We start from the raw sequence: 22,491 nt of genomic DNA on the forward strand, positions 1-22,491 counted from the left end.
TATTGGAGTCAAGGGTGGGGTGCCTAGGGTTTTGCGGGTTTATTTAAAACATACGAATTTAAAACATACGAGCAGGAATTAAGTGTGGGAAGGGAAAAGCAGGGTCCTTCAAATAGTCCGTTATCTAGGTCACCAGGACTTTCTAAAAGAGGAACTTCATAGGTGGGGCAGACCGGCTCTTTATTTAGTTGTGTAGGTGGCAATGTGTTTATCAGAGATGGATGTCTTTGAAATGGATGGCTCCGCAATCAAAAGCTTAACTCGAGGCACTTGCATTACAATCAAAAGGCTCATTGTCAGCATTTACACTACACCTGGCTTTGTGACCATAGAGACCTTCCTCATTAACCTCACCTGTCAGAGAGGGCTGATGGAAACGTCTCCCTCCCGAGGGTTGACTCTCTCAGGAGGAAATGCACGGTGAATGTTCCTGTTGTTAAGCTGCCCAGCACCGTTGGTAGTTAAAGCTGTGGGAACTCCAGAGGGAATCCTCCCTCTCTGCTGCTCAAAGCAGAGGGTCAAAGCTATTTCTAAGATTCTCGCTTAATTCTTCGGCCCTCAGGGCCCCCAGCTTCTCAGCACCTAGGGAGGACCATCTGCAGTGGCCCTCCTCCAGTCCACACCAAGCACTGTGGGAAACTGAGGCCAGGGTAGATTTCAGGTTCCTTTCCTTTCTGATCCCATACTTTTGCATATGCTGGTTCCTCTGTCCAGAACATGGGCCCTTTCTCACACCCCTCATTGGTATTTTTTTCATCCGTTCTTCAAGCCCAGCACAGCCATTTTTAGCAGACCAGGGAATGAAACCAGGGCACTGTCAAGCAGTGGAAAACTATGCAGCTATTAACAAGGAACGTGACCAATCTGTCTGTTCTTACACTAAGACGTCAAAGACTTAATGTTACTAAAAAAGCGAGTTGCACATAAAATATATATCAGAGCTTCTCCAACTTTGATGTCCACAGGAATCTCCTGGGGTTCTTGGTTCTTCTTAAATGTAGGTTGGGATCCAGCAGGTCATGAATGGGGCCTGAGACTCTGCATTTTTGACAAACTCCAGGCTGCTGGTCCGGCATCAGTGATACAGCAGCACATGACATATAGTATGATCCCTTCTCCATAAAAACAAAATGAAACAAAACCAATATATATGGGAAAAAGTCAGAGAATAAGCCCTAAACTATAAATAGTGGTTATCTCTGGGGGGGAGGATGACCAGAAGCTTCCAAATACTTGTGTAAAGTCTGGTTTTTACACTGTTTCACTAGTGTAATTAGGAAAGACAACCCAGCCATAATGGTGCCCCTCTAGGCAGACATCTGTAAACTGCACCCCCACTCCAAATTAATGGCTCCACTCCAGGCTTCACTCTGCCCTCTTGGGTTCTCAGAGCATAATAACAGGTCAGCTTGAAGCAGCCGCTCAGGATGCACGTTGCATGTAGCTAAGGCTCCAGCTGTCTGGGGGGCTGTCATCATTGGCACCCTCAAAGTAGCGGTTTAATAAGGATCTCCTGAGTGCCAGGCTGGGGCCGTGCCCTTCACAGGCAATCCGATCTATCATTACCCCCATTACCCAGATTAGATAACTGAGGCTCAGAGACGTGGAGGGTCCCAGATCACACAGCTTGTCTAAGGCCCAGGCCAGGCTCCTGGGATAGAGCCTGCTTCTTCCCCTCTGCCTGCCTGGAAAATTCCTCCTTAGCTGTCCACGTGAGTCACTCCCTCACTTCCTCCAAGGTCTCTGCTCAAATGTTTACCTTACCAGAGTCCTTCTCTGACCACTCTATTCAAAATAGCAAGATGACCCCACCCCGACCTCCCCCAGCTTTCCTGCTCTCCAAAGCACCCATCACCATCTGACAGAGTCATATTTATTGGCCTACTTGTGCCTTGTCCCTCTTTTCCACTAGACTATAAGCCACACGTGGGTACGACTTTGTTCATTTTGCTCACTGCTGGGGTCAAGCATAGTGCCTGGCTCAATAAATATGCAGTAGATGGGTGAACGAAGGACAGGCTCCAATTCACAGGCTACTGCTCCCCAGCAGTGACTCCCCCAACTTGTTCATGTACAGGGTGACCCGCTGATCCTCAACACCACAGAGAAGGCTGGCCTCTCTTTCCCAGCCTTCTTGTGGGGAGTCCAAATGAGGTTCCTTAAGTGCAGAAATGGACGGCTAGATCTCACGGTCTCTCTGTGTGAAAGGGATAAACAGGGTAGGGTTGTAGGAGTCCCAGATTCGAATCCCACTCTTTTGCCACCACCCCATGGGTTGAGGCAAAGACAGTGATTCTCTAGGACAGAAAGTCCCAACTCTCTCAAGGAAGACTCTTCCAAGCGTCAGGACCTTTGCACCTGCTGTTCATTCGGCCGGGCATGCTTTTCTCTGTGATCTGCCTGTGGCTGGCTCCTTCTCATCTTCAGGTCTCTTCTCCAATTTCACCTCCTCAGAGAACACCCCTAACTCCTCCCAGACTAATGTGGACTTTTTGCACCCACACAGGTGCCTCTTCATACCCCCTCTTTATTTCCTCCATCACTCTTAGTATAAACTATTTTTGCTTTTACTATTTCATTTCTCTGTTCATTCATCTACTATCTATCTCTGCCACCCGAATGTCAGGTCTACGAGGGGGGAGACCTGCTTGTCTTGTTCACTGCTGTTCTCTCCAGCGCCTGGAAAAGGGCCTGGCTTATAGGAAGTGCTTAGTAACTATTTGTTGAATTAATGTTCTATTATTCTCTTTCTAGAGGCAGAGAAACTGAGGCCCAAACCGCGAAAGGGACACTCCAGAGATGAATTAGTGTCAGAACCCAGAGTAGAGGGCAGTGAGGCCAGCTGGAACTCCGGGTCAGGAGATTGTGACCTTGGAGGAGGCTGATCTCTCCAAGCCTCAGTTTCCCCATCTGTAAGACCGAGCAAGGCAGCCATGACCACTATAGGAGAGGCCCGGTACTAGGTGTGAGACCTCGTCCATTTCCATGAATTATATCTGAGGTGCAGCATCCGCGACCCCCAGACACGGTCAAACGCCCCAAAAGCCGCAGAAGGAGAAAACTACAATCCCCATGGCGCCGCGGGCGGCGCCTGCGCACGGCCGCCGGCCCGCGGTGCCGCGAGCGCCATCTGGTGGCATCTTGGAGTAGCGCTCCGCTCCGCTCCCAGAGGGGCGCGGGGCCCGAGGCGCAGACAGTCGGAGCGCGCGGCTGCAGCGGCGGAACCGGAGCCGGGAGCCCGAGCAGCCGCCGGATCGCAGCCCGCGGGGCCCGCCGCAGCCATGGGCAACCGTGGCATGGAGGATCTCATCCCGCTGGTTAACCGGCTGCAGGACGCCTTCTCTGCCATCGGCCAGAACGCGGACCTCGACCTGCCGCAGATCGCCGTGGTGGGCGGCCAGAGCGCCGGCAAGAGCTCGGTGCTCGAGAATTTCGTAGGCAGGTAGGAACGGCGAGCCCCGGAGCGCGGACTCGCCCGCCGGGGTCCCCTGCCCTCTGCCCCGGCCCCGACGGCGCTGCCCCACGGACGGCGCGCCCCCCACCTCCAGCCAAAGGGAGGTGGCCCCCCCTCCACGGGAGGCCCTCAGGCGGCAGCGCCCCCCGCTTGTCTACAAATGTCGTCAAGCCACAGGCCACGGTATCACGCCCCCCTCCTCCGCCCCATCCTTTAGGGAAGACAGCGCTCTGCCAAGAGCCCCTGGCAAAGGGTTGCCACCCTCCCCCAGTATAGGCACCGAGGGGGCCTGCATTACTCAGCGCCTCCCGTCGGCTCCGAGAGCCTCTTGGAGCGGGCAGCACCCCTTGGCAGCGCCCCCACCCCAGGGCTCTACGGGGGACAGCTCCCTGCCCCATGGGAGTTCCTGGACCGTGGCAGGAGACACCCCCCCGCCTCCCCCCCACACACGCACGCACTCTGCAGCCCCTGGGAGAGGACATAGCCCCGTGGGCATCGAGGACCGGGCACAGCCTCCCCCCTCACACACACACCTCTGCGGCTCCCGCCGCCATCCGTGCGCAGCGCGGCGCCTGGCTGGGGGGGAGGCGCGGGCTGCAGGATGAGGAAGAGAAGGGAGGTGGGGGAGAAACCGCTTCCGATCCTTTTCTGAGCAGCTGGCCCATTGCTCCGCCGCCGCCCCTGGGTGGGGGGCGCCTGTCAGTGTCGTTCTCCTCTTGGCCTGGCAGAGGGATTGTGATGGAGAGAGAAGGCAGCGGAGGGCAGAGATGACTAAGACAGGGAGGCTGGATGGCGGGAGGGGGGCAGCCATTTGCAGAACCTAATCCCCCTCCTGCCTCTGATCCCACAAGCCCCTGGGAAGGCCAGGTGGCACGGGAGTAGGGGGCAACCGCAAAGACAAAGGGTCTTGGGTTTGGGGGGCAGGCAGGGTCGAGACCCCCCCATACTCTCCCCAAAAAGGGGAGGCAGAGATGGCTTTTCCGGTGCTAAGAAGGAGAGTGAGAGGACGGCAGTCTCCCGTGCTGGAGGCAGAACGGGGGCTGGGCAGGCAGGAGAGTTGACACTGACCTCCCCACTCTGTCATCTCCCTCCCTCACCTTCAGAAACCCTAGCTTTCTTCCAATGACCTTCACGGCTAAGGAAGTGCCTGGCATGTGGAAGAGGGAGGCAGAGGAACACCCCCCCCCCCCCCCAAGAGGACAGAAGTTCTAGGGGAAGACATCCTTGGCCCAAGCCAGGTTCTGCTGTGAAAACTTGGGCGAGTCACTTGCCCTCTCTGAGCCTTAGTTTCCTCATCTCTAATATGGACAGTTGGCCTGGATGGTTGTTCCTGCCCCTCAAATGACCTGGGAAGCCCAGTGCACACACTAGGGGTGAGGCAGAAGGGTCCTGACGGGAGCGATATATCTGTGGGATGTTGGAAAACCACCATGGGGGCGGCCAGCCCTATCTGGTCAGCAGAGGGGGAGGCCGTCTGCCTCTTGGGGACCAGCTCCTACAGTACCCCCCTCCTGCTCACGTGACCCCCAGAGCTGCAGAGACATACAGGCGAGACGCACAGATGGGCCCTTTCCCCATGGCCTGACAGTCAGAGCAAGGGGATGGGGGGACCTCGGAGACAATGAAGCCCTGAGGCTATAGTGCTTTAAATGGCACTTGTGGATATCCAGCACTTTACAGTGTACAAACCGTATTCCCACCTTTCCTCACGGAGCATTTGCTGAATGTCTGCGCTGTGCCAGGCTGTGTGTTCTTGGCATAGGGTACGGACGAGAAAGTGGCTGCATGTGAGCCCTTTGCATGTGCCCCACACCACACTTCACGGGATGGCTCACAACAGCCCCATGAGGCAGCTCCCATCATGCCCATCCTCCAGATGAGGAAACTGAGTCCCTGAGGTTACATGCCTTGCCCAAAGCTACACAGCCAGGAAGGACAGTGTCTGTTAGACCCCACAGCCCAGCTTCCCAATCTGGACCCTGACAGCCTCTGAGAGCCAAGCCCTGCACTGGGCACAGGGACATGCAGGCGTGTGGGCCCCCATTTTCCCATCTGAGGGACGGAACACTGATGGCTGCGGCTCTCCCTTGCTGAGACGGTGGCCGTGGGGCTCCAATGAGTTCATGGGTGTAAGCATGTGGGAGGGAGGTGTTGGTAGTCAGGTTTGGGGGCGTGCCCGTGCCAGGACAGACCCGGCTCTGCCCTCCTGGAGGTCACTGTCTGGCAGAGAGAGGTGCCAGTCCGTAGGCAGCACAGCAGGCCAGCCGGGCACAGCTGAATGCGGCAACCGTTTGCCAGTCGAGTGGTGGAGCGGGATGTGGACGCTGCCCCCTGCACCCAACGCTCTTGGACAGTGGCCCTGCAGGAGGCTGCGGGGGGCGTCCCGGTGCAGGCCCAGGGCAGAGGAGAGGGGCTTGGGCTGAGGCAGAGGAGTGGGTGGGACAGCACTATTTGATCCTCGTGAGAGCTAGGGAGGAGGCCAGGGCTGGGGTGCAGGCGGGAAACTGAGATTCCGCAGGGCCCCCAGCCAGCCCCACCTGCTCCCTCATGTGCTCCGACCTCTCCGCCCAGGGCTGGGTCCCCAGGCTGGTGAACATGGCAACAGCCGCTCTGCCTCCTGGGGCTTCCCGGGAGTCAACCCCCGATGGAGAGGAAGTGGAAAATGCACCAGGGGAAGCGAGGCTGCTTCAGGCCAGCTGGGCTCCTGAGCACCCAGGAGGGCCCTGTGTCAGCTCTGCAAAGGAGCTGGCCCAGCGGCCGGCCCAGACCCTGCTAGGACTCCTCTGGGTCTGTGCTATTTCTTCATTCCCCTTTGAAAGAAAGGAAAACTGAGGCTGATTCAGTCATTCATTCATCATTCATGGAGCGCCAGCAATGCTCCGCATGGGGGATGCTAGGGTAGAAAAAGCAAAAGCTCTGCATTCCAGAGGGGAAGCTCTGAAATAGTGAACACAGGAGCATGTATGGGGTGAAGACAACCAGAGAATGTGGTCAGTGCCGGGGAGGGGAGTTGGCTGCTTTCTGTGGGGAAGTCAGAGAGGGTCTGTAGGAGGGGGTGGCATCTGAGGGATGAGAAGCCATGGACTAGCCGTGGAGAAGCATTGTAGGCCAAGGGAACAACAAGTGCAAAGGCCCTGGGGCAGTAATGAACTTGCTGTGTTTGAAGAACAGGAAGGAGCCACTGGGGCTGGTGTTTGGTGAGCAAGGGGGACATGGCCTCAGAGAGGTAGGCAGGGGCCAGATCTACAGGCCCTCAGAAAGTGGTGAGGAGTTTGGGTTTATTTTCATTATTATCAGAAGCTTTCAAGTAGTGGAGTGACTTGAGCTGATTCCAGCAAGTGTGTGACATGGGGGCCGAGAGGGGACAGGAGACAGGGGAGGAGGCTGCTGTGGCAGGCAGGAGGTGACAGGACTTGGACCCAGGCTTTAGCTGTGGGGAGGAGGAGAATGATGGGATTCAGGATATATTTTGGAGGAAGGTACCACAAGACTTGCTGGTGGATGGGATGTGGGGGGGTGAGCCAAGAGGAATCAAGGATGACTTCAGCATCTTTGGTTCGGGGTGGGTGTTGGTGCCATTGACGGAGTGCGGGTTTGGGATGCAGAGCAGGTTTGGGGGGCGGGGGTAGGAGCGGGAGCTTGGTTTTGAACATGTGGAGTCTGGGACGTCAGGTGGGCAGTGTGGTGATGTGAGTGGGAAGCGCAGGGGAAGGCGGCTGGAAATAGACATTTGCGAGTCGTCCGTGGAGAGACAGGATTTAACCCATGAGCGTAGGTGAGATCATCTTGGGGGCGAGTGCAGACAGAGGACTGTGCGGGGGCCCCAGGACACCCCAGCGTTTTGTGAGCAGGTCCCTGGTGCCCCAGGCTCCCCCGTTGGCCCTCCGCCGCGTGCCCCGTCCCCACAAAGCCCGTCCAGCGGCAAGAGTGGGGAGTCCTGGGACAGGCTTCCAGGCTCCGGTACCCTGACCTCGCTCGCGCTGGTGCCGGGCAGGCCGACAAATGGGCAGTGTGCACCCTCGTCACCCTCTTGGCCCCTGGGGAGGCCGAGGCCAGTGGGGATGTGGCAGAGGGGCTGAGAGCTCAGCCTCCGGGGTTGGACCTGGGTTTGTAGCTCAGCTCCGCCACCTGCAAGCAGAGTGACCTCGAGCGTGTTTCTTAAACCCCCTCAGCCGCTGTTCCCCCATCTGTAGAATGGGGGTAATAATAACGCCTCCCTCCTGGGATTGTGCTGAGACAATGCCTGAGGGGCACTCAGAGGAAGGCCTGGCATAGAGGACGTGCCAGTTCCGGTCCTGCCTGGGCATAGGTGCAGCTGGGGGTGGGCCAGGGTGGGGACAGAGGTCTTCATCTGCTTTGGGCAGGAGGCCTGGTGAGCAGGCCTCTGTCCAGGGCCCAAGGGGCAGCCTGGGAGACAAGATTTTGCATCTCCCTGGTTACTCTGCCTATGCCTGCCCAGGCTCCCTGCCTCCCACAAACCGCCCTGCCCCTTCCTCCACATCCTCATCCCAGCACGGGCTGGGCGCTGGTCTCCAGCCTCTAAGAGCCCTCCTCTTGGCCAGCCCCAGCCCCTCCCATGGGGGACGCCCACCTGCCACACTAAGCTCTGTCTCTTCCTCTGAACACTTGTGGATACATCTTAGTGGGCCCATTTCCCAGATTTGGAGACTGAGGCCAAAGAGGATTAGGGGCTAACAGAGACATTGCAGGTAGAAAGTCACTGACTGATGGGGGCAGAGGGAGCTGACATTTTGTTGGCACTTGCAGCGTGCCAGGCCCTATGGATCCAGCTATGACCAAGCCGGACCCATCCCTGCTCTTGGGGGCTCACTACTGAGCAGGACAGAAAGACACTGAATCACACAGAGAGCTCGTTTTGTCGTGTTTGAGGAAGGGTACGAGGAGCCTGATGCTGAAGGGTGGGGAACCGTCAGGGTACTAGAGAAAGCCCCCTAAGGAGGCGGCATTTGAGGCTGGACCTGAGCAAGAGCAGGACGTGGTCAGGCAAAGGAGTGAACATTCTCCAGAGGCAGGGTCCCCCCTGAGCAAAGGCCCAAGGCGGGAAGGAGCCCAGTGGGTTTGAGGACCTAGAGGCAGGGCAGTGTGGCTGAGTGATGAGGTCCGGGAGGCGCTAGTGGCCCCTCGACAGCCACCCCCACCCAGAGAGCCCCCATTGCTGCCGGGCAGCCACATTCTGCTTTAGCCTCTCTGTGCTCAGAGCATGTACCTGCCACGTGCTGAGTACATGCCCACAGCTTGACTCATGTGCCCATCCCCGGCCAGAGGACATCTTCCCCAAACCCCTGCCCCACTCGGTGGCCTCGAGGAGCTGGGAATGAAAGGTGATCCTGGGAGACGGCATCTGATCCCAACTCCAGAAGAATCGAGTTTCCCAGTCCTTGGCTGGAGTCAGAGGGTCGAAACCTCAGGGGCGGGGACGCAGGTTGGGGAGGGCGGGAGGGGAGGAAGTGAGTCGTGGACACAGTGCTATCAGGCGTGGAACAAGAGCAGGAGTGGGGGCCCATGTGCCGTGTGTCCAAACATTCCAGTTATAAATCAAGCTGAGGGATTGCTAGATACAATGCAATACAATACAATACATTGCTAGATACAATACCCCCCACCTTGACAAACACACCTTCGTAAGAGCCTAGCAAGCTGGGTGTGAATTTAGAATTTCAGACTCCTCGGAGTTCTGTGATGGCATGTGGAGGTGTGGGGACAGGTGGCCCCTCTCCCCAGGCTGCCCCTGTCCTTCCCACTCCATCCTGCACCACAAGGGGCCTCTTTGGCTCACATGTGGACACCCCAGCCCTCATATCCCAGCTCTATCTGCGGCCCCAGAAAGGATCCCCCCTGAGCCCCGGGGCAGCCCCACAGCAGTGAGGGCAGCTTTCAGGGGGGCAGACCCTGGAGGAGAGCTTGAGGCTGCTCAAGGGGGATTCCTGGACACTCAAATGTGGCCTAGGAGGGGTGCACAGGCTCCAGCCGGGCATCTGCCCTTGGCACCTGGGGACCCCTTGCTCCATGGCGAAAGTGAGGCCAGAGATCCAAAAAGGGACCCGTAAAGCTTGGGGCCCCTGATTCCCCAGGTGCAAGGGCAGTACTTGTTACTGTCTGCTTGGAACTAACAACCTGTTAGTAGGAGGAGCAGGTTTTCACATGACGAAATGGCTCGGAGAGGGTAGGGGGCCTGCCTTATGTCACACAGCAATGGAATCAAGGCAAGACAGGAACCCGCACCCACCTCCTGCCTTCATGTGAATGTCCACCTTCTTCACCCCGACCATGTGCGTACGTATCACGCACCTCAACTTCTCCTCCACTCTCCCTGGTTGTCTCTCTGGCACTCTTACCTCCTCCCCGGACTGAAATCTGGCTAAGGAACAGGAGCTGTTTGGGGAAGACAGCTCTAGCAACTTGGAATTACTACAGGCAACAGGACAAAGAGGAATATTGGCCTCACAAGGTGTTCAAGACAGTCTCCTAAGTGGCATCTTCCCAGTGCCCTGGCCAGAGGCCCCAGGGTCAGCCTCCCCCTCCTCTCTCATCCTCCCTGTCCTGGTCATCCCCGAGTCTGTGGTCCTGCGCCTAGTCCACCCCTCTACCTCCACCGCCACCACCTTTGTCTTAGCATTGGGGGCAGCCTCCTCCCTTGCCCCTCTCATCTCTTCTCCCCCTGACAGCATGGAACATTCTATGGCTTCCCAATCTGACCCCCTCTGCTTGAAGCCCTCTTTGGCCCCCTGCCCTCCAAACAGAGCCACGGCTCCTGAGATGGGCCCCTGAGGCCTGCCTCCCCCAGCCCTGCTTCCCTCCAGTGCTCCCTCCTGGGCCATCTGAGTATCTTGCAGTTCATGGAAAAAGCGGGCTGAGTCCTCTCTCTCCCCCTCCTGGGGGCCACTGCATATGCTGGAAGGCTCTTCACCATGCCTGGTCTTCCTCCTTCACTGGCTCGTCCTCCAAGTCTCTCATCAGCCAACACCTCCTCCAGGATGCCTTGCCTGACCACCCTCGCCCCCGATGACCGGCCCCTGGGTGTGTGGGGTAGAGCTCAGTTTTCTCCCAGGATGAGGAGCTGTAGAGGAAGACGGCTGAGGGCTCCTGGCAGACCACAGTTCCTCCCACGGTTACGATGGACGTTGTACCTCTTTGTGACTGCGCCACTCGTTCATCACTCCAGCTCTGATGCAAATGATCTTAGCACAGGAAACGAGGTCCCCAACCAGGGCGGGGAGAAAAATCTCAGTAGGTGAAGGCACGCTCCCCTCTGACCTGAGTCCCGAAGTCGAAGGGACAGCGCTCTCTCGGCAAGACCTCAGGGCATTCCCTCGACAGCCCCAGGAGAGAGCTGCTGGACTGTGTCCCAGGTCACTGATGGGGAAGCTGAGGTTTGGAGCAGGGAAGTAATTTATTGGTGGAGCTGAGATTCCTTCGCATCAAGCTGCTGGTGAGAAGAAATAAGGATCCAGATGTGGCTCTGAATTGAATGACTTGGGAAATGTCCATGATAGGCTATTAGTCAAATGGAGCTGCTACCCAAGTGTGGATGGAGCCCGGTGCACATGTGGGCATGTGAGGGGCACGTGACTTTGTCTCTCTGAGCCTCAGTTTCTTCCCCTGTAAGATGGGGAAATGGGTCACACCCACCCCACACAGCCGTGCGAGGATCAGTTTGGAGGCTGCAGATTTCTTAAACAGCTTAATAAGGTATAATTCACATGCCATAAAATTCGCTTGTTTGTAGTGCACAATTCAATGATTTTGAGTATATTTACAGAGATGTGCAACCAGCATCACCATCTAATTTTAGAACACTTCCATCACCCCAAAAAGAAACCTCGTGATGGTGCGGATTTTAAAGCCCGTGGCAGAGTCCCTGGCCAGCAGTCAACGACCCCTCGGTGTTTGCCACGATGATAATTATGAGTGATGAGATGATGAGCCCCCGGTGTTGGGATGATGGTTGCATTTTATTTTTTAAGCACTTTATGTATTTTCTGAATGTTTTTTCAAAGGAGAACATATGATTTTTAAAAGTAGGAGGCAAAAGAGAACTCTATTTCCATTTTGAAAGTATAAAAAGTCATCAAGACTTGCAAAGAAGGAAGGAAGGAGGAAAGAGGCCAAGAAGAAAAGTAGGAAGGACAAGGTGGAAGGAAACATCATGGATCTTCTTTAAAAGAGAAAATGGTTGCTGTGGAGAAAGTGCCAGGCTCTGAGTCCAGAGTCCTGAGTACAAGCCCCAACCTGTCACTAACGTGCACTGTGATCTTGGGCAACACTCTTCCCCTTTTTTTGCCTCAGTTTCCACATGTGTACAACAAGGGTGATGGTGACGGTGAGAAAACCGGAGGAGCTCGTCTTTAAATCATTCTTTCGGCCAATGAGGCATCCCCCGTGCCGGCTCCGTGCTGGGTGCTGGGGAGACGGCCGTAAACAGTGCCAGCCCGGTGCCTGCTCTCAGGACAGCAGGACAGCAGGGGAGGCCGAGGCCCCGACTGTCCTGAAATGTTCAAACCTCAGCTGGAAATTCATGGGCTGTGTGACGTGGGCACGCCTGGGGCCTCCTGGGGCAGCAGGAACAGAGAGGGACTTGTTGCCTGGAGGCAGCCTCACCTCCTCCCTACTGTATTTCTTGGCCCACCCACTTCCTCGCCTCCACCCCGGCTCCCTGATTCAGAGGGCACCTCAGAGCCTGCCCACCCCCCTTGCCTTCCACGTCCAGTGGCAAAATTTGGCTGGAAATATCCTGGCCTGACTGCCCACTCTTCCCGCCAGCCCCTGGAGACCCACCTTCCAGCTCCCTCCCTGTGCACTGTTTGGTGACGGTTGTGGGAGCCCAGCCTGTGTTCTCAGCTCACTCAACAAGTTATAATATTTGTAATCACGAAGCTACCATTTATTCAGGCATTAACTTCTACAAGCCTCAAAGAAACCCATTTTATAGATGTGGAAACTGAGGCTCAGAGAGGTATGGTCATTTGTCCACAGCCACACAGCTCCTAAGTGGCAGCTCTGACATTCAACACCGGGCTTGTCTGACATCAGAGCCAGGAAACAGGAGACTTATAAGAATGACCTCCCCTGGGTACATGCCACACCAAGCATGCTACTTTCTGGCATCGTTTGCATTCAACAGGATCTAGGATCCAGGGTCCCTGAGCCCTGGCCCCAGATGTGGTAGTGGGGGTCATTTCAGACCTTCGATGTACTTTCTCCAGACCCCTCTGGGGATGACAGTGTCAATTCAGACAGGGAGCGTACGGCATTTGGAGGTCCTGAGAGGTGTTTGTTTCATCCTCCCTGGCTTCAGGTTTGAAGGTGCCTCTGCAGATGGCAAGGCAAGGCCTCCCCGGGAAACCACCATCTGCCTAGAATAAGTAGGGAGAGCTGGCATGCCACCATGCAACCCTCCCACACGGCCTCCGAGGCTGGTGGGCCCGGCACACTTTTCTCTGGGCACCTGTTCTGTGCTCCCTCAGCCTAAGCAGGAGCTGGGTGGGAAGTGCAGGGGTGGCACTGGCTGGATCGGCGCGAATCCGCAGGGGGGAGGCACCAGGGGGCACTTTAACAGAGCGCTGTGGGACAGGGTGCCCAGGTGAAGGGCAGGGGCTGTGGAGCTGCCGAGCCTGAGCCATGCCCGCTCCTTCGAGTGCTACCTGAGCACCTACCATGTGCCAGGCCTGTGCCGAGCGAGGCTCTCACAGTCTGAACGTGGGAACGAGCCGGTGCTCTTCACTGGCTGTCCAGGTGTGGGGCTGGGGAGCAGGCCTCCAGTGTCCTGGTCCCTCTTGGCCACCTCTCCCATCACCATGTGGCCTCACAGCTCCCTGCCCCTCTCTGGGCCTCTGTCCCACCCTCTGGACGGTGATGGGGGCATGAGATGGCCTCTGAGAGCTTCTCCTCTTTGATGTCCATCGTTTCCGTCCAACAGTTCATGGCCAGAATCCTGAGATCCCATTCGGGGCCCGGAGGCGGTGAGGCAGAGGGTTCCAGAGGATCTTGGATTCCTTGCTGAAATTTGGGAATCCTCCTAGGGAGGAGGCTGAGAACAGGAGGCACTCCTCGGAAGCCCCCTTGAGCTGCCGAGCGCCTACTGTGTACCAGGCACGGGCTAAGTTCTTCTTCAGCTGGGATTCGAACCCAGGGCCTCTGCCTGGAACTGGCTCCCAACCACTAAGCCAGTGATCCTTCAACTTGAAAGGGAATGTGAAAATCACATGGGGATTGCGTTTAAAATCCAGATTCTCTCCTCTCCTCCCCAGACCCCTGCCCCTATGATTCTAACCCTGCATGTCTGAGGAATGTGCATTTTAACAAGCTGCCCAGGGAATTCTGATGCAGGCCCTGTGAGGGTGTCACTTTGAGAACCTGGGCCATGGCAGAGATGGGGCCCCTCTTGATCCGGGCACTCCTATCCCCACTCTGGCCCTGGGAAATCTCGGTCTGAGAAGAGGCTCTGCCCCGACACGTGGCCCTGCCCTCTAATCTCTGCTTCCCATAAGCTGCTTGGCCTTTAAGTAGCCCTGGGGAGGCAGTGACTTGGGGCAGGCAGGCCCAGACCCTTGACCACTGCCTCCAGCCCAGCCCTGGGCTCCCCGCGCCCTCAATGCGGCACCTCACAGACCTCTGCGCCTCAGGCCGGCCAGGGCCAAGTGGGCCCATCTGTGCAGGGGGAGGCCGCTCAGGGAAGAGCTCCGGGGCAGGTCCATGTCTCTGCGTGGGGGCTTTCTGTGGGGAGTCCCATCCTTCCCAGCCCCTCCTGCAGTTTCCATGGCAACTACTGTTGCCATGGTATTGCTGGGTGAGGAGCTAGTGGGGAAGAGGGTGGACCCCAGGCCCCATGTGAGAACAGATGTCCTATCTCCACAGCCCTGGGGGGATCCCAAATACTAGGGGGTCACCCCCACAGGAGTGAGTAGGGGAGAGATAGAGATAGGAAGTCCCCCAGCCCCCCAGTTAATCACCTCCTTTTCTGTGCTGCCTCTTGCACCTCCGTTCCAGCACATGTCACACTGCACTGCATTATCTGTTTACTGGTCTGGCTCTCCCACCACACTGTGAGCTCCTCGGGTGGGGAACTGTCTGACTCATCATCTCCCATCCCCAGGGCCCAGCACAGGGCCTGGCACAGAGCAGCTGCTCCCAAATATGTCGTAGACTGAATTTAATTGAATTACGTAAAAAGTCAAGTCTGGCTTCCACGGGTTTAGGGAGCAGCACAGTTTGACAGGGAAGTTCCCAGGCTCTGGGGTCCAACAGACACTTGGGTTTGAGTCCTAGCCCTGCCATTCCTAATAGGGTGACCTTGGACAAGTCACTTCACCTCTCTGAGCCTCAGCTGCCTCATCTGTAAAATGATAATTTCCACATCCGAGCACTGTGCCGAGGACTTGGGGATTCAGTCGACATTTATGAAGTACCTCCTGTGTGCTAAGCCCTGTGCTGGGCTCTGGGACACAGTGGTGGACAGAAAGAGCAAGCCCTGCCCTGTTGAAGTGCAGAGTCTTGCAAAAATGAAAAGCACTTGCCGGGTACCTAGAAATGATGAATAAATGCAGGATTCATCATCCTTTTCCTTCCCCATTAAAGTGGCTGACTCCTCCCCCTTAGGAGGGCAGATGAGGACAGGGGATGGAAGGGGCCTCCCCGGGGTCCCAAGAGGAGGCCTTGAGCCCAGGAGCCTGGGCCTGCTCTGTTCTCCCTGGGACCCCCTGCCTCAACCTTTGGGCACAGGAAGATGTGTGAATCCAGGTCAGGCTCTGGGCTGGGGGCAGGAGAGTCTGGTTCTTGCTCTGGCTGTCTGAGCCCTGTAGGAGCTTGACTGTGTCTTTTCCCCTTCTTGGGCCTCCATGTGTCTCTCCGTCAATGAGGTGGCTGGCCGGATTCTATGGTCCCTCTGGCTCCAGCCAGCTCCCCCTCTCCTGGGTCCTGGGGGTCCCATGACTGCAGATTCCGCCAGCTTGGTCCCTGAAGAGGCCTCCACCCTCATTCTTGTGCCAGCCTGGCTGGGGCCGTAGTGGGTGGGGAGATGGGAAGAGCTGACAAGACAGAGAATCGGCACTTGCAAGAGTTAGCCAAAAGGACTGCTGAGGTTGCCATTGGCACGAGCTGCTGTCTCAGGTACAGACATCAGGCAGGGGGTGACCTTGGGACCCCTCAGTTCAGTGCTTCAAAGGACTGCAGGGCGCTGAGGGGCTGGGAGCTTTCACCGCAGAGTCAAACAGTTCTAGATCCAGGGTCTGCTCTGCTAGCTACTGGCTGCGCAACCTGTACACCCCTGAGCCTCAGTTTCCTCATCTGTAAAAAGGGATAATAACAGCACCTACCTCACGAGTCTATTATGTGGAGCCCAGGAGCTATTGCCCGCAAAGAGCCTGGCATGCAGTAGGCGCTTAAAGCTTGAGTTCTTATCCTTGCCTTCTCCTTCACCCCAAACCCCTCATCCTCAATGCCAGCCAGATGGGGCCTGGGAAGGGGAAGTGAGACGCTGCCCTTCCGCACAGCGGAAGGGAGGGGAGGAGGTGCAGCTCCATTTCCTTGGGATCCACCCTGTGGCCACTGGACACTTGGGCATGTGGGGCACCCCATGCCTCAGTTTCTCCTGGGCTGAATGACAGTGGCTGGGTTGGGGCAGGGACTTCCTGTTGGCTCAGAACCAACACAGAGCATACCTGAGAGAGGTCTCGGGCTTGTTGGTTTTGTCTCCTGGCACCTCAAATGCAGAAATTCTGTGACCCGGGGAATTTGGGGGAAGTCTTTTCCACCTTTCTCAGCTGCTGTCTCCCCTTAGCAACCTGATGCCCTTGGGCTAAGGTGTGGTGGGGCACTGTGGGGAGCTTTGGAGCACCCATGACCATCCTGTTACCCCCAACTCATTGCAGGGACTTCCTGCCCCGAGGATCTGGCATTGTCACCCGACGCCCCCTGGTCCTGCAGTTGGTCAATGCTACCACAGGTACGTGGTGTCGTCCACCAGCAGCCCGACCTGGCCTCACCAGCTCCCCACCCCATCCCCAAGGAGAGGTCCAGCCTAGCCGCTGAACTTGCTTGCTGTATGACCTTGGTCCTCCATTCCCCATCTGGACAGTGGGAGTGAAAATGCATAACGGAGACATGGCGTTGCTGTGGGGAGGGAGGAGAGAAAAGGCAGCGTTTGGGGGGTGTGTGTGTGAAGGTCTATTCCCAGTGGAAAATGGTGGGCTCCTGGCTGTAATAATTACCCCTAACTTCGCCCCCTCATCCCACCCCCACCCCGACTCCGCCTCCGGGGCAGAATATGCCGAGTTCCTGCACTGCAAAGGGAAGAAATTCACCGACTTCGAGGAGGTGCGCCTGGAGATCGAGGCTGAGACCGATCGGGTCACCGGCACCAACAAGGGCATCTCGCCGGTGCCCATCAACCTCCGCGTCTACTCGCCCCACGGTGAGGACACCTGGCCCCGCCCCCGGCCTCTGGGCTTCGCCGCTTAGCCCCGCCCCTTGGGACCATTTTTCCTTGGCCCCGCCTCCTTGCAGGTGCCTCGTTACGCAGGCTCCGCGCCTCCTGCAGACTCCGCCCCCACAGCGAACCCACCTCTGTGCATCCTACCCTAAGCCCCACCCTGCCATGACCCCGCCCACCTCTGGCCACGCCTCCAACGGGCCGCCCGCTTTAGCCCAGCGCTTTTCCCTGACGCGGTCCACCCACGGCCACGCCCCCAAGCCGACCCTCTCTAAGCCCGGCCCTGTTTCTTAATCCGCCCGCCCACGGCCACGCCCCTCGCCTTGAGCCCGCCCTCTCGCCGCCCTGTCCAGTGCTGAACCTGACTCTGGTGGACCTGCCTGGAATGACCAAGGTGCCGGTGGGAGACCAACCTCCCGACATCGAGTTCCAGATCCGGGACATGCTTATGCAGTTCGTCACCAAGGAGAACTGCCTCATCCTGGCCGTGTCCCCGGCCAACTCTGACCTGGCCAACTCAGATGCTCTGAAGATCGCCAAGGAGGTGGACTCCCAGGGTAGGTTCCCACCGGCAGCACAAGGCCTCCTGCAGGTCTGTTCTCAGTGGAAGGGGAGCCACTGGAAGGCCTAAGCGAGTAGTGGTGAGATCAGACTTATGCCTTTAAAAGACATTTTGGCCACTCTGTGGAGAACGGATGAGGGGTGGGGGAGGGAGGGAGTGGGCAGGGAGGTGGAGGGAGCAGGCTGGGAGTGCATTGGGGTCCCTTGTGTGAGGGCAAGTGCAGATGTAGACAAACCTCTCCTGCCGCCCCCCAGGGCAGCGCACTATTGGGGTCATCACCAAGCTGGACCTGATGGACGAGGGCACAGATGCCCGTGACGTGCTGGAGAACAAGCTGCTCCCCCTGCGCAGAGGTAGGCAGGTCACTCTCCTGACCCTCTCCACTGCCCATCCTCTTCCCCCTCACCCCCTGCAAGGCTGGTTACCCCAACCTTGAACCTGTCCACAGGCTACATCGGGGTGGTGAACCGGAGCCAGAAGGACATCGATGGCAAGAAGGACATCACGGCTGCCTTGGCCGCTGAACGCAAGTTCTTCCTCTCCCACCCATCCTACCGCCACTTGGCTGACCGCATGGGCACACCCTACCTGCAGAAGGTCCTCAACCAGGTAGGGGCTCAGGCTGGGATGAGGCCTGGGCAAACCAGCATGAGAACAGGATCATTTAAGTGTGTTTTATGAGACCAACCAGCAGAGTTTAGCATCTCTGTTATGCAGATGAACAAACTGAGACCCAGGAAAGCAAAAGAGCTTGCCCACAGTCCCATGGGGAGGTAGCAACAGAGCTTTGCTGACCTTTCCCTGTCTGGGGCTGGGAGTGGAGCCCTATAACCCCTCAGGATGGAGAGAAGACCAAGACCTCGTGTGGAGGGGGCACTGACAAGGGCTTGGGTTTGGGGACCAGGATTGGAGTGTCCTGGGCTGAAGACCTTGATCCTCCTGAATGAGGAGAGGCTGATCTGGAGACGGGAACAGGTGATCCCAGGGGCTTCCCTATGATGTTTCTCCATCTGCAATGGGGCTTCCAGAACTGAAGTGTATGCATGTGTGCGTGTGTGTGTGTGTGTGTGTGTGTGCATAAGGATGGGCGGGAGGCAGTGGAGAATGCAGTGTTGCATAGAGGAGTATTGGGGACTCTGGAGGCCGCAGACCTGGGTTCCAATCCCAGCTTTGTCACTCGTCCACTGAGACACTCTCTCCAGCTCTCTGAGCCTGTATTTCTGCATCTGCAAAATGGTGATAAGACCCTGTTTCATAAGACCATGGTGCAGGTTCAAGGAGAGACTGTGTGTAGGGTCCTAGCCAGAGTGAGCCCAGAACCTGAGAATTACCTTAAGGGAGGCCTTAAACCCAGGGGCACAAAGGAGCGGCCCTCTAGCAATCCCTGCCCCATTTATTCATTTGGTTTGGCTCTCATGATGTCTAAAAATATTAAATTAGGGGCTGGCCTGGTGGCCCAGTGGTTAAGTGTGCACGTTCCGCTTCGGCGGCCTGGGGTTCGCCGGTTCGGATCCCGGATGTGGACGTGGCACCACTTGGCAAGCCATGCTGTGGCAGGCGTCCCACATATAAAGTAGAGGAAGATGGGCACAGATGTTAGCTCAGGGCCAGTCTTCTCCAGCAAAAAGAGGAGGATTGGCAGCAGATGCTAACTGAGGGCTAATCTTCCTCATAAAAAAAAATTAGTCAAAAATCAGGTGATTTCATATAAAAATCTGAATTTCTGGCTTCTATTGAAAATTGAGTTATTCATTCATTAATTAAATTAATACACCTCTGTGAGCACCTACTGTGTGCCAGGCCCTGCCCTCAGGCAGCTTTCGTTCTCTTGGACGGGGCAGCAGAGGGCATGGCTGTGTCTGCCCTCTCTAGCTCTCCACCTCATTGTGTCCACAGGGCCCCTGGCATCCTGGTCCTTGCCTGGCCCTGTGAGCATCTGGGTTTGTGACCTTGAACTTAACTCTTTCCTCGCCCCCCCCCCCACCAGCAACTGACGAACCACATCCGGGACACACTGCCTGGGCTCCGGAACAAGCTGCAGAGCCAGCTGCTGTCCATTGAGAAGGAGGTGGAGGAATACAAGAACTTCCGTCCTGATGACCCAGCTCGCAAGACCAAGGCTCTGCTTCAGTGAGGCCCTCGGCGACTCCTGACTTCCCATCACTGAGCTGCCCCTCCCCCCAGCCTCTCCACACAGGGCTCTCCCAGGGCTGCCCCCACTGGGCTGCTGCCGCTCCCTCAGGCCACACCGTTCTCCCTCCAGGATGGTCCAGCAGTTTGCCGTGGACTTTGAGAAGCGCATTGAGGGCTCAGGGGACCAGATCGACACTTATGAGCTGTCAGGGGGAGCCCGTATCAACCGGATCTTCCATGAGCGCTTCCCCTTTGAGCTGGTCAAGGTAAGACAGGCTCCCAGGGGCAGGAGGGCTCAGGGCTAGCGCCCACCCCCTCAGGACTCTCTCACAGGTACCGTGGCTGAGCCCACTAGAGGCCCTAGTGCCCAGCCCTGGGAGTGGGGCAGACCCTGTCTTGACCTCCTAGGCAGCAGGACAGACCCTGACCAGCCGTCTCTCTCTCCTACACAGATGGAGTTTGACGAGAAGGAACTCCGAAAGGAGATCAGCTATGCCATCAAGAATATCCATGGCATTAGGCACGTATTGGGGCCAGGGAGGGGGGCTGGACCCCGGAAGGCAGGAGGGTCTAATGCAGAGGCATAGGGCGTGATGAAGTGAGCTTCCCTCAGGAAGGACCAGGAGCCCTAGTCCCCAGTCCCCTCAAACCCCAACTTTCTGGCCCCCAGCTCAGACAGGCTCCTGCAGGGGGAGATGGATGGGAGGCCTGGGCCATCCCCGGCCCTGCAACCTGCTGCCCTCCTTTGCTGCCCTGAGAGCGGGGTCTAGAGGTGGGACCAGCCGAGCAGAGCCCAGGACACAGATGTCTGGGGAAGTACCCTCTGAGCTTGGGCCCCCACCCACCCTTGGGGTGAGCCCACTCCCCAAGTCCTATCCAGGTAGCTGTGCAAAGCTGCCCAAACCACTGGGTTGGGCCTGGGGTGGGTCATCTGGGTCTTGGTCTGTGTCCTTTTATGGTGGGCCGGGGACTCTCAACCACCCGACCCTCCCATAGTCCCAATGGCCCCAAGTGGGCCCCATTCCACCCCATGTCCCTCTAGCCAAGCTCAAGGCCTGTGGAGCAGGGAGGGGGACTGGGAAATAGACGGCTCCTTAAAAGCTTAGCCCGCCCTTCAAGGCCCTAGAGCTATACTGCATTCACTCAACAAGGAAATCTAAAGCACCTAGTATGTGCCAGGCAGTGAGCGAGACCAAAATGTCCCTGCTTTCATGCAGGTTCGATTCCAAGGTTTGGCATGGAATTTACAGACTGATAACTGCATTGGCTAAGGCACAGGAAAAACTCTCTCCTGCTCTTAAAATAAAATACTTTTTCCCAGAACGGCTCCTAAAGAGAACCGAATCCGGCAGTTTTCAAACCATTTCTGGCCATAGAACCATTTATGTGAACAGAACCTTAAGAGGAAACAGGACATATATGACAGTTATAAGCAGACCTTGTGTTGCCCCAAGGAGTATCGATTGAAAGTTCTTCATTAGAATCCCTCCCGCCCATTTTACAGATGGGGACACTGAAGCCCAGAGAGGGGTAGTGGGAGGACCCCGAGGGCCGAGCTCAGGGGGTCAGGGTGGGGCCCTGGCCTGGCACACCCGGCAGGAACTGGCCTGTGACACTGTGCCCTTCTCCCGCTCCGGGCGTTCAGAACGGGGCTCTTTACCCCAGACATGGCCTTTGAGACCATTGTGAAAAAGCAGGTGAAGAAGATCCGAGAACCGTGTCTCAAGTGTGTGGACATGGTTATCTCGGAGCTAATCAGCACCGTTAGACAGTGCACCAAGAAGGTAACCCGGCGGCCCGGCCAGCCCCCGCCTCTGCCCCATCCTGCACTGCTGCCAGGCACTCCTTCCCCACGTCCCCACTGCCTCCTCGGTAGCATGTACAGACCTCAGCGGGGTGGGGGAGGCAGGCCACCACAGACCAGGAGACGGGGACGCTCTGAGGGGGCATCACCCACCCACTGGCCCCCAGGCCCAGGGGACCAAGCGATTAGACCTTGGTAAGACAGGTATGATGGTGGCTGTTTGTCCTGAGAGCCCATCAGGAGCGCCCCCAGCTCAGGGAGAACAGGCCTTCAGGGGACCCTGAGCCCCCTCCCTGCTCTCAGAGGGGGGTCATGTCTAGGGGCTCCAGGGAGCGGTCTTGGGGAAACCTTAGCCCTGGAGACAGGTGAGATACAGGGCCTTCTTGGGTGCTGCTCTGGGGGCCTGGACAGCCAGAGGGGTGCAGAGGATCCAGGTCCAGCAGGCCCTCTGACTCCCCACTGTCCTTCCTCCTCCCCATCCTCACCCCACCCTCACTCAGGGCCTTCCCCTCCCTTTCCATCCACACCCGGCCTCCCAGGGACAGAGCCCTCTTCCATCTGCTGTGTCATCTGAGCCCGCCAAACCACCCAAGGAGGGCCGGGCAAGGCAGGGGGGATGGCACCCACTCAAAGGAGGAAGGCTGAGGCTCAGGAGACCAAGTGACCTGCCTAAGGTCATATTGGCCAGGAAGTGGCAGAACTCTTACTCGAAACCAAGGCTCTGGACTCCAAGTCCAGTGCTCGTTAGAGTCCACCTTCCAGCCTCCCTTCCTTTCCTCTCCCCACTGCTGCCCTGGCCCCTCTCTATCACCACCTCCACCCTTTCTGTCTTTCCTCTTCTCTCTCTTTCTGTCTTTCCGAGCTGAGTTCCTCCAGACTCCGTCGGAGGAGAGGCAAAGGATGCCCCTTGAGGAGAAAGGGAAGGGCAGTAGAGCAGGGAGCTGGAGAGTGGAGGTCAGGCAGCTAAACTCCATCTCCAGGAGGCATCGTCTGCACCATAGTCTATGCAAATGGAGCCCCCTGGAACTGTGCGGTGCACAGCCTGGGCAGCTGGATGCAGCAACCCTGGTGAAGGTGGGGCATTGTGTCGG

At 57.3% G+C, this 22,491-nt stretch overlaps 1 protein-coding gene across 33 annotated transcripts in view; it reads left to right on the forward strand.

The window, feature by feature from the left end:
- Nucleotides 1-3,133: 3,133 nt before the first annotated feature.
- Nucleotides 3,134-22,491, forward strand: part of DNM1 (dynamin 1) — a 41,990-nt gene continuing 22,632 nt past the window's right edge. For 24 of the 33 annotated variants that reach the window (XR_011432593.1, XR_002803915.2, XR_002803918.2 and 21 more), the window contains exons 1-10: nt 3,135-3,442; nt 16,342-16,415; nt 16,734-16,883; nt 17,255-17,458; nt 17,718-17,816; nt 17,912-18,072; nt 19,451-19,593; nt 19,727-19,862; nt 20,049-20,116; nt 21,242-21,380. Coding sequence is in view for 21 of the 33 variants with exons in the window: in XM_070251501.1 (XP_070107602.1) it covers nt 3,282-3,442; nt 16,342-16,415; nt 16,734-16,883; nt 17,255-17,458; nt 17,718-17,816; nt 17,912-18,072; nt 19,451-19,593; nt 19,727-19,862; nt 20,049-20,116; nt 21,242-21,380 (1,335 nt within the window). In the remaining 12 variants the exon portion in view is untranslated. Of the gene's footprint in view, nt 3,443-16,341; nt 16,416-16,733; nt 16,884-17,254; nt 17,459-17,717; nt 17,817-17,911; nt 18,073-19,450; nt 19,594-19,726; nt 19,863-20,048; nt 20,117-21,241; nt 21,381-22,491 lie in introns of all 33 variants that reach the window. The other 9 variants (XR_011432596.1, XR_011432597.1, XM_023629010.2 and 6 more) reach the window with 2 other exon arrangements.

This window comes from Equus caballus, chromosome 25, assembly GCF_041296265.1.
Source record: "Equus caballus isolate H_3958 breed thoroughbred chromosome 25, TB-T2T, whole genome shotgun sequence".
NCBI lineage: Eukaryota > Metazoa > Chordata > Mammalia > Perissodactyla > Equidae > Equus > Equus caballus.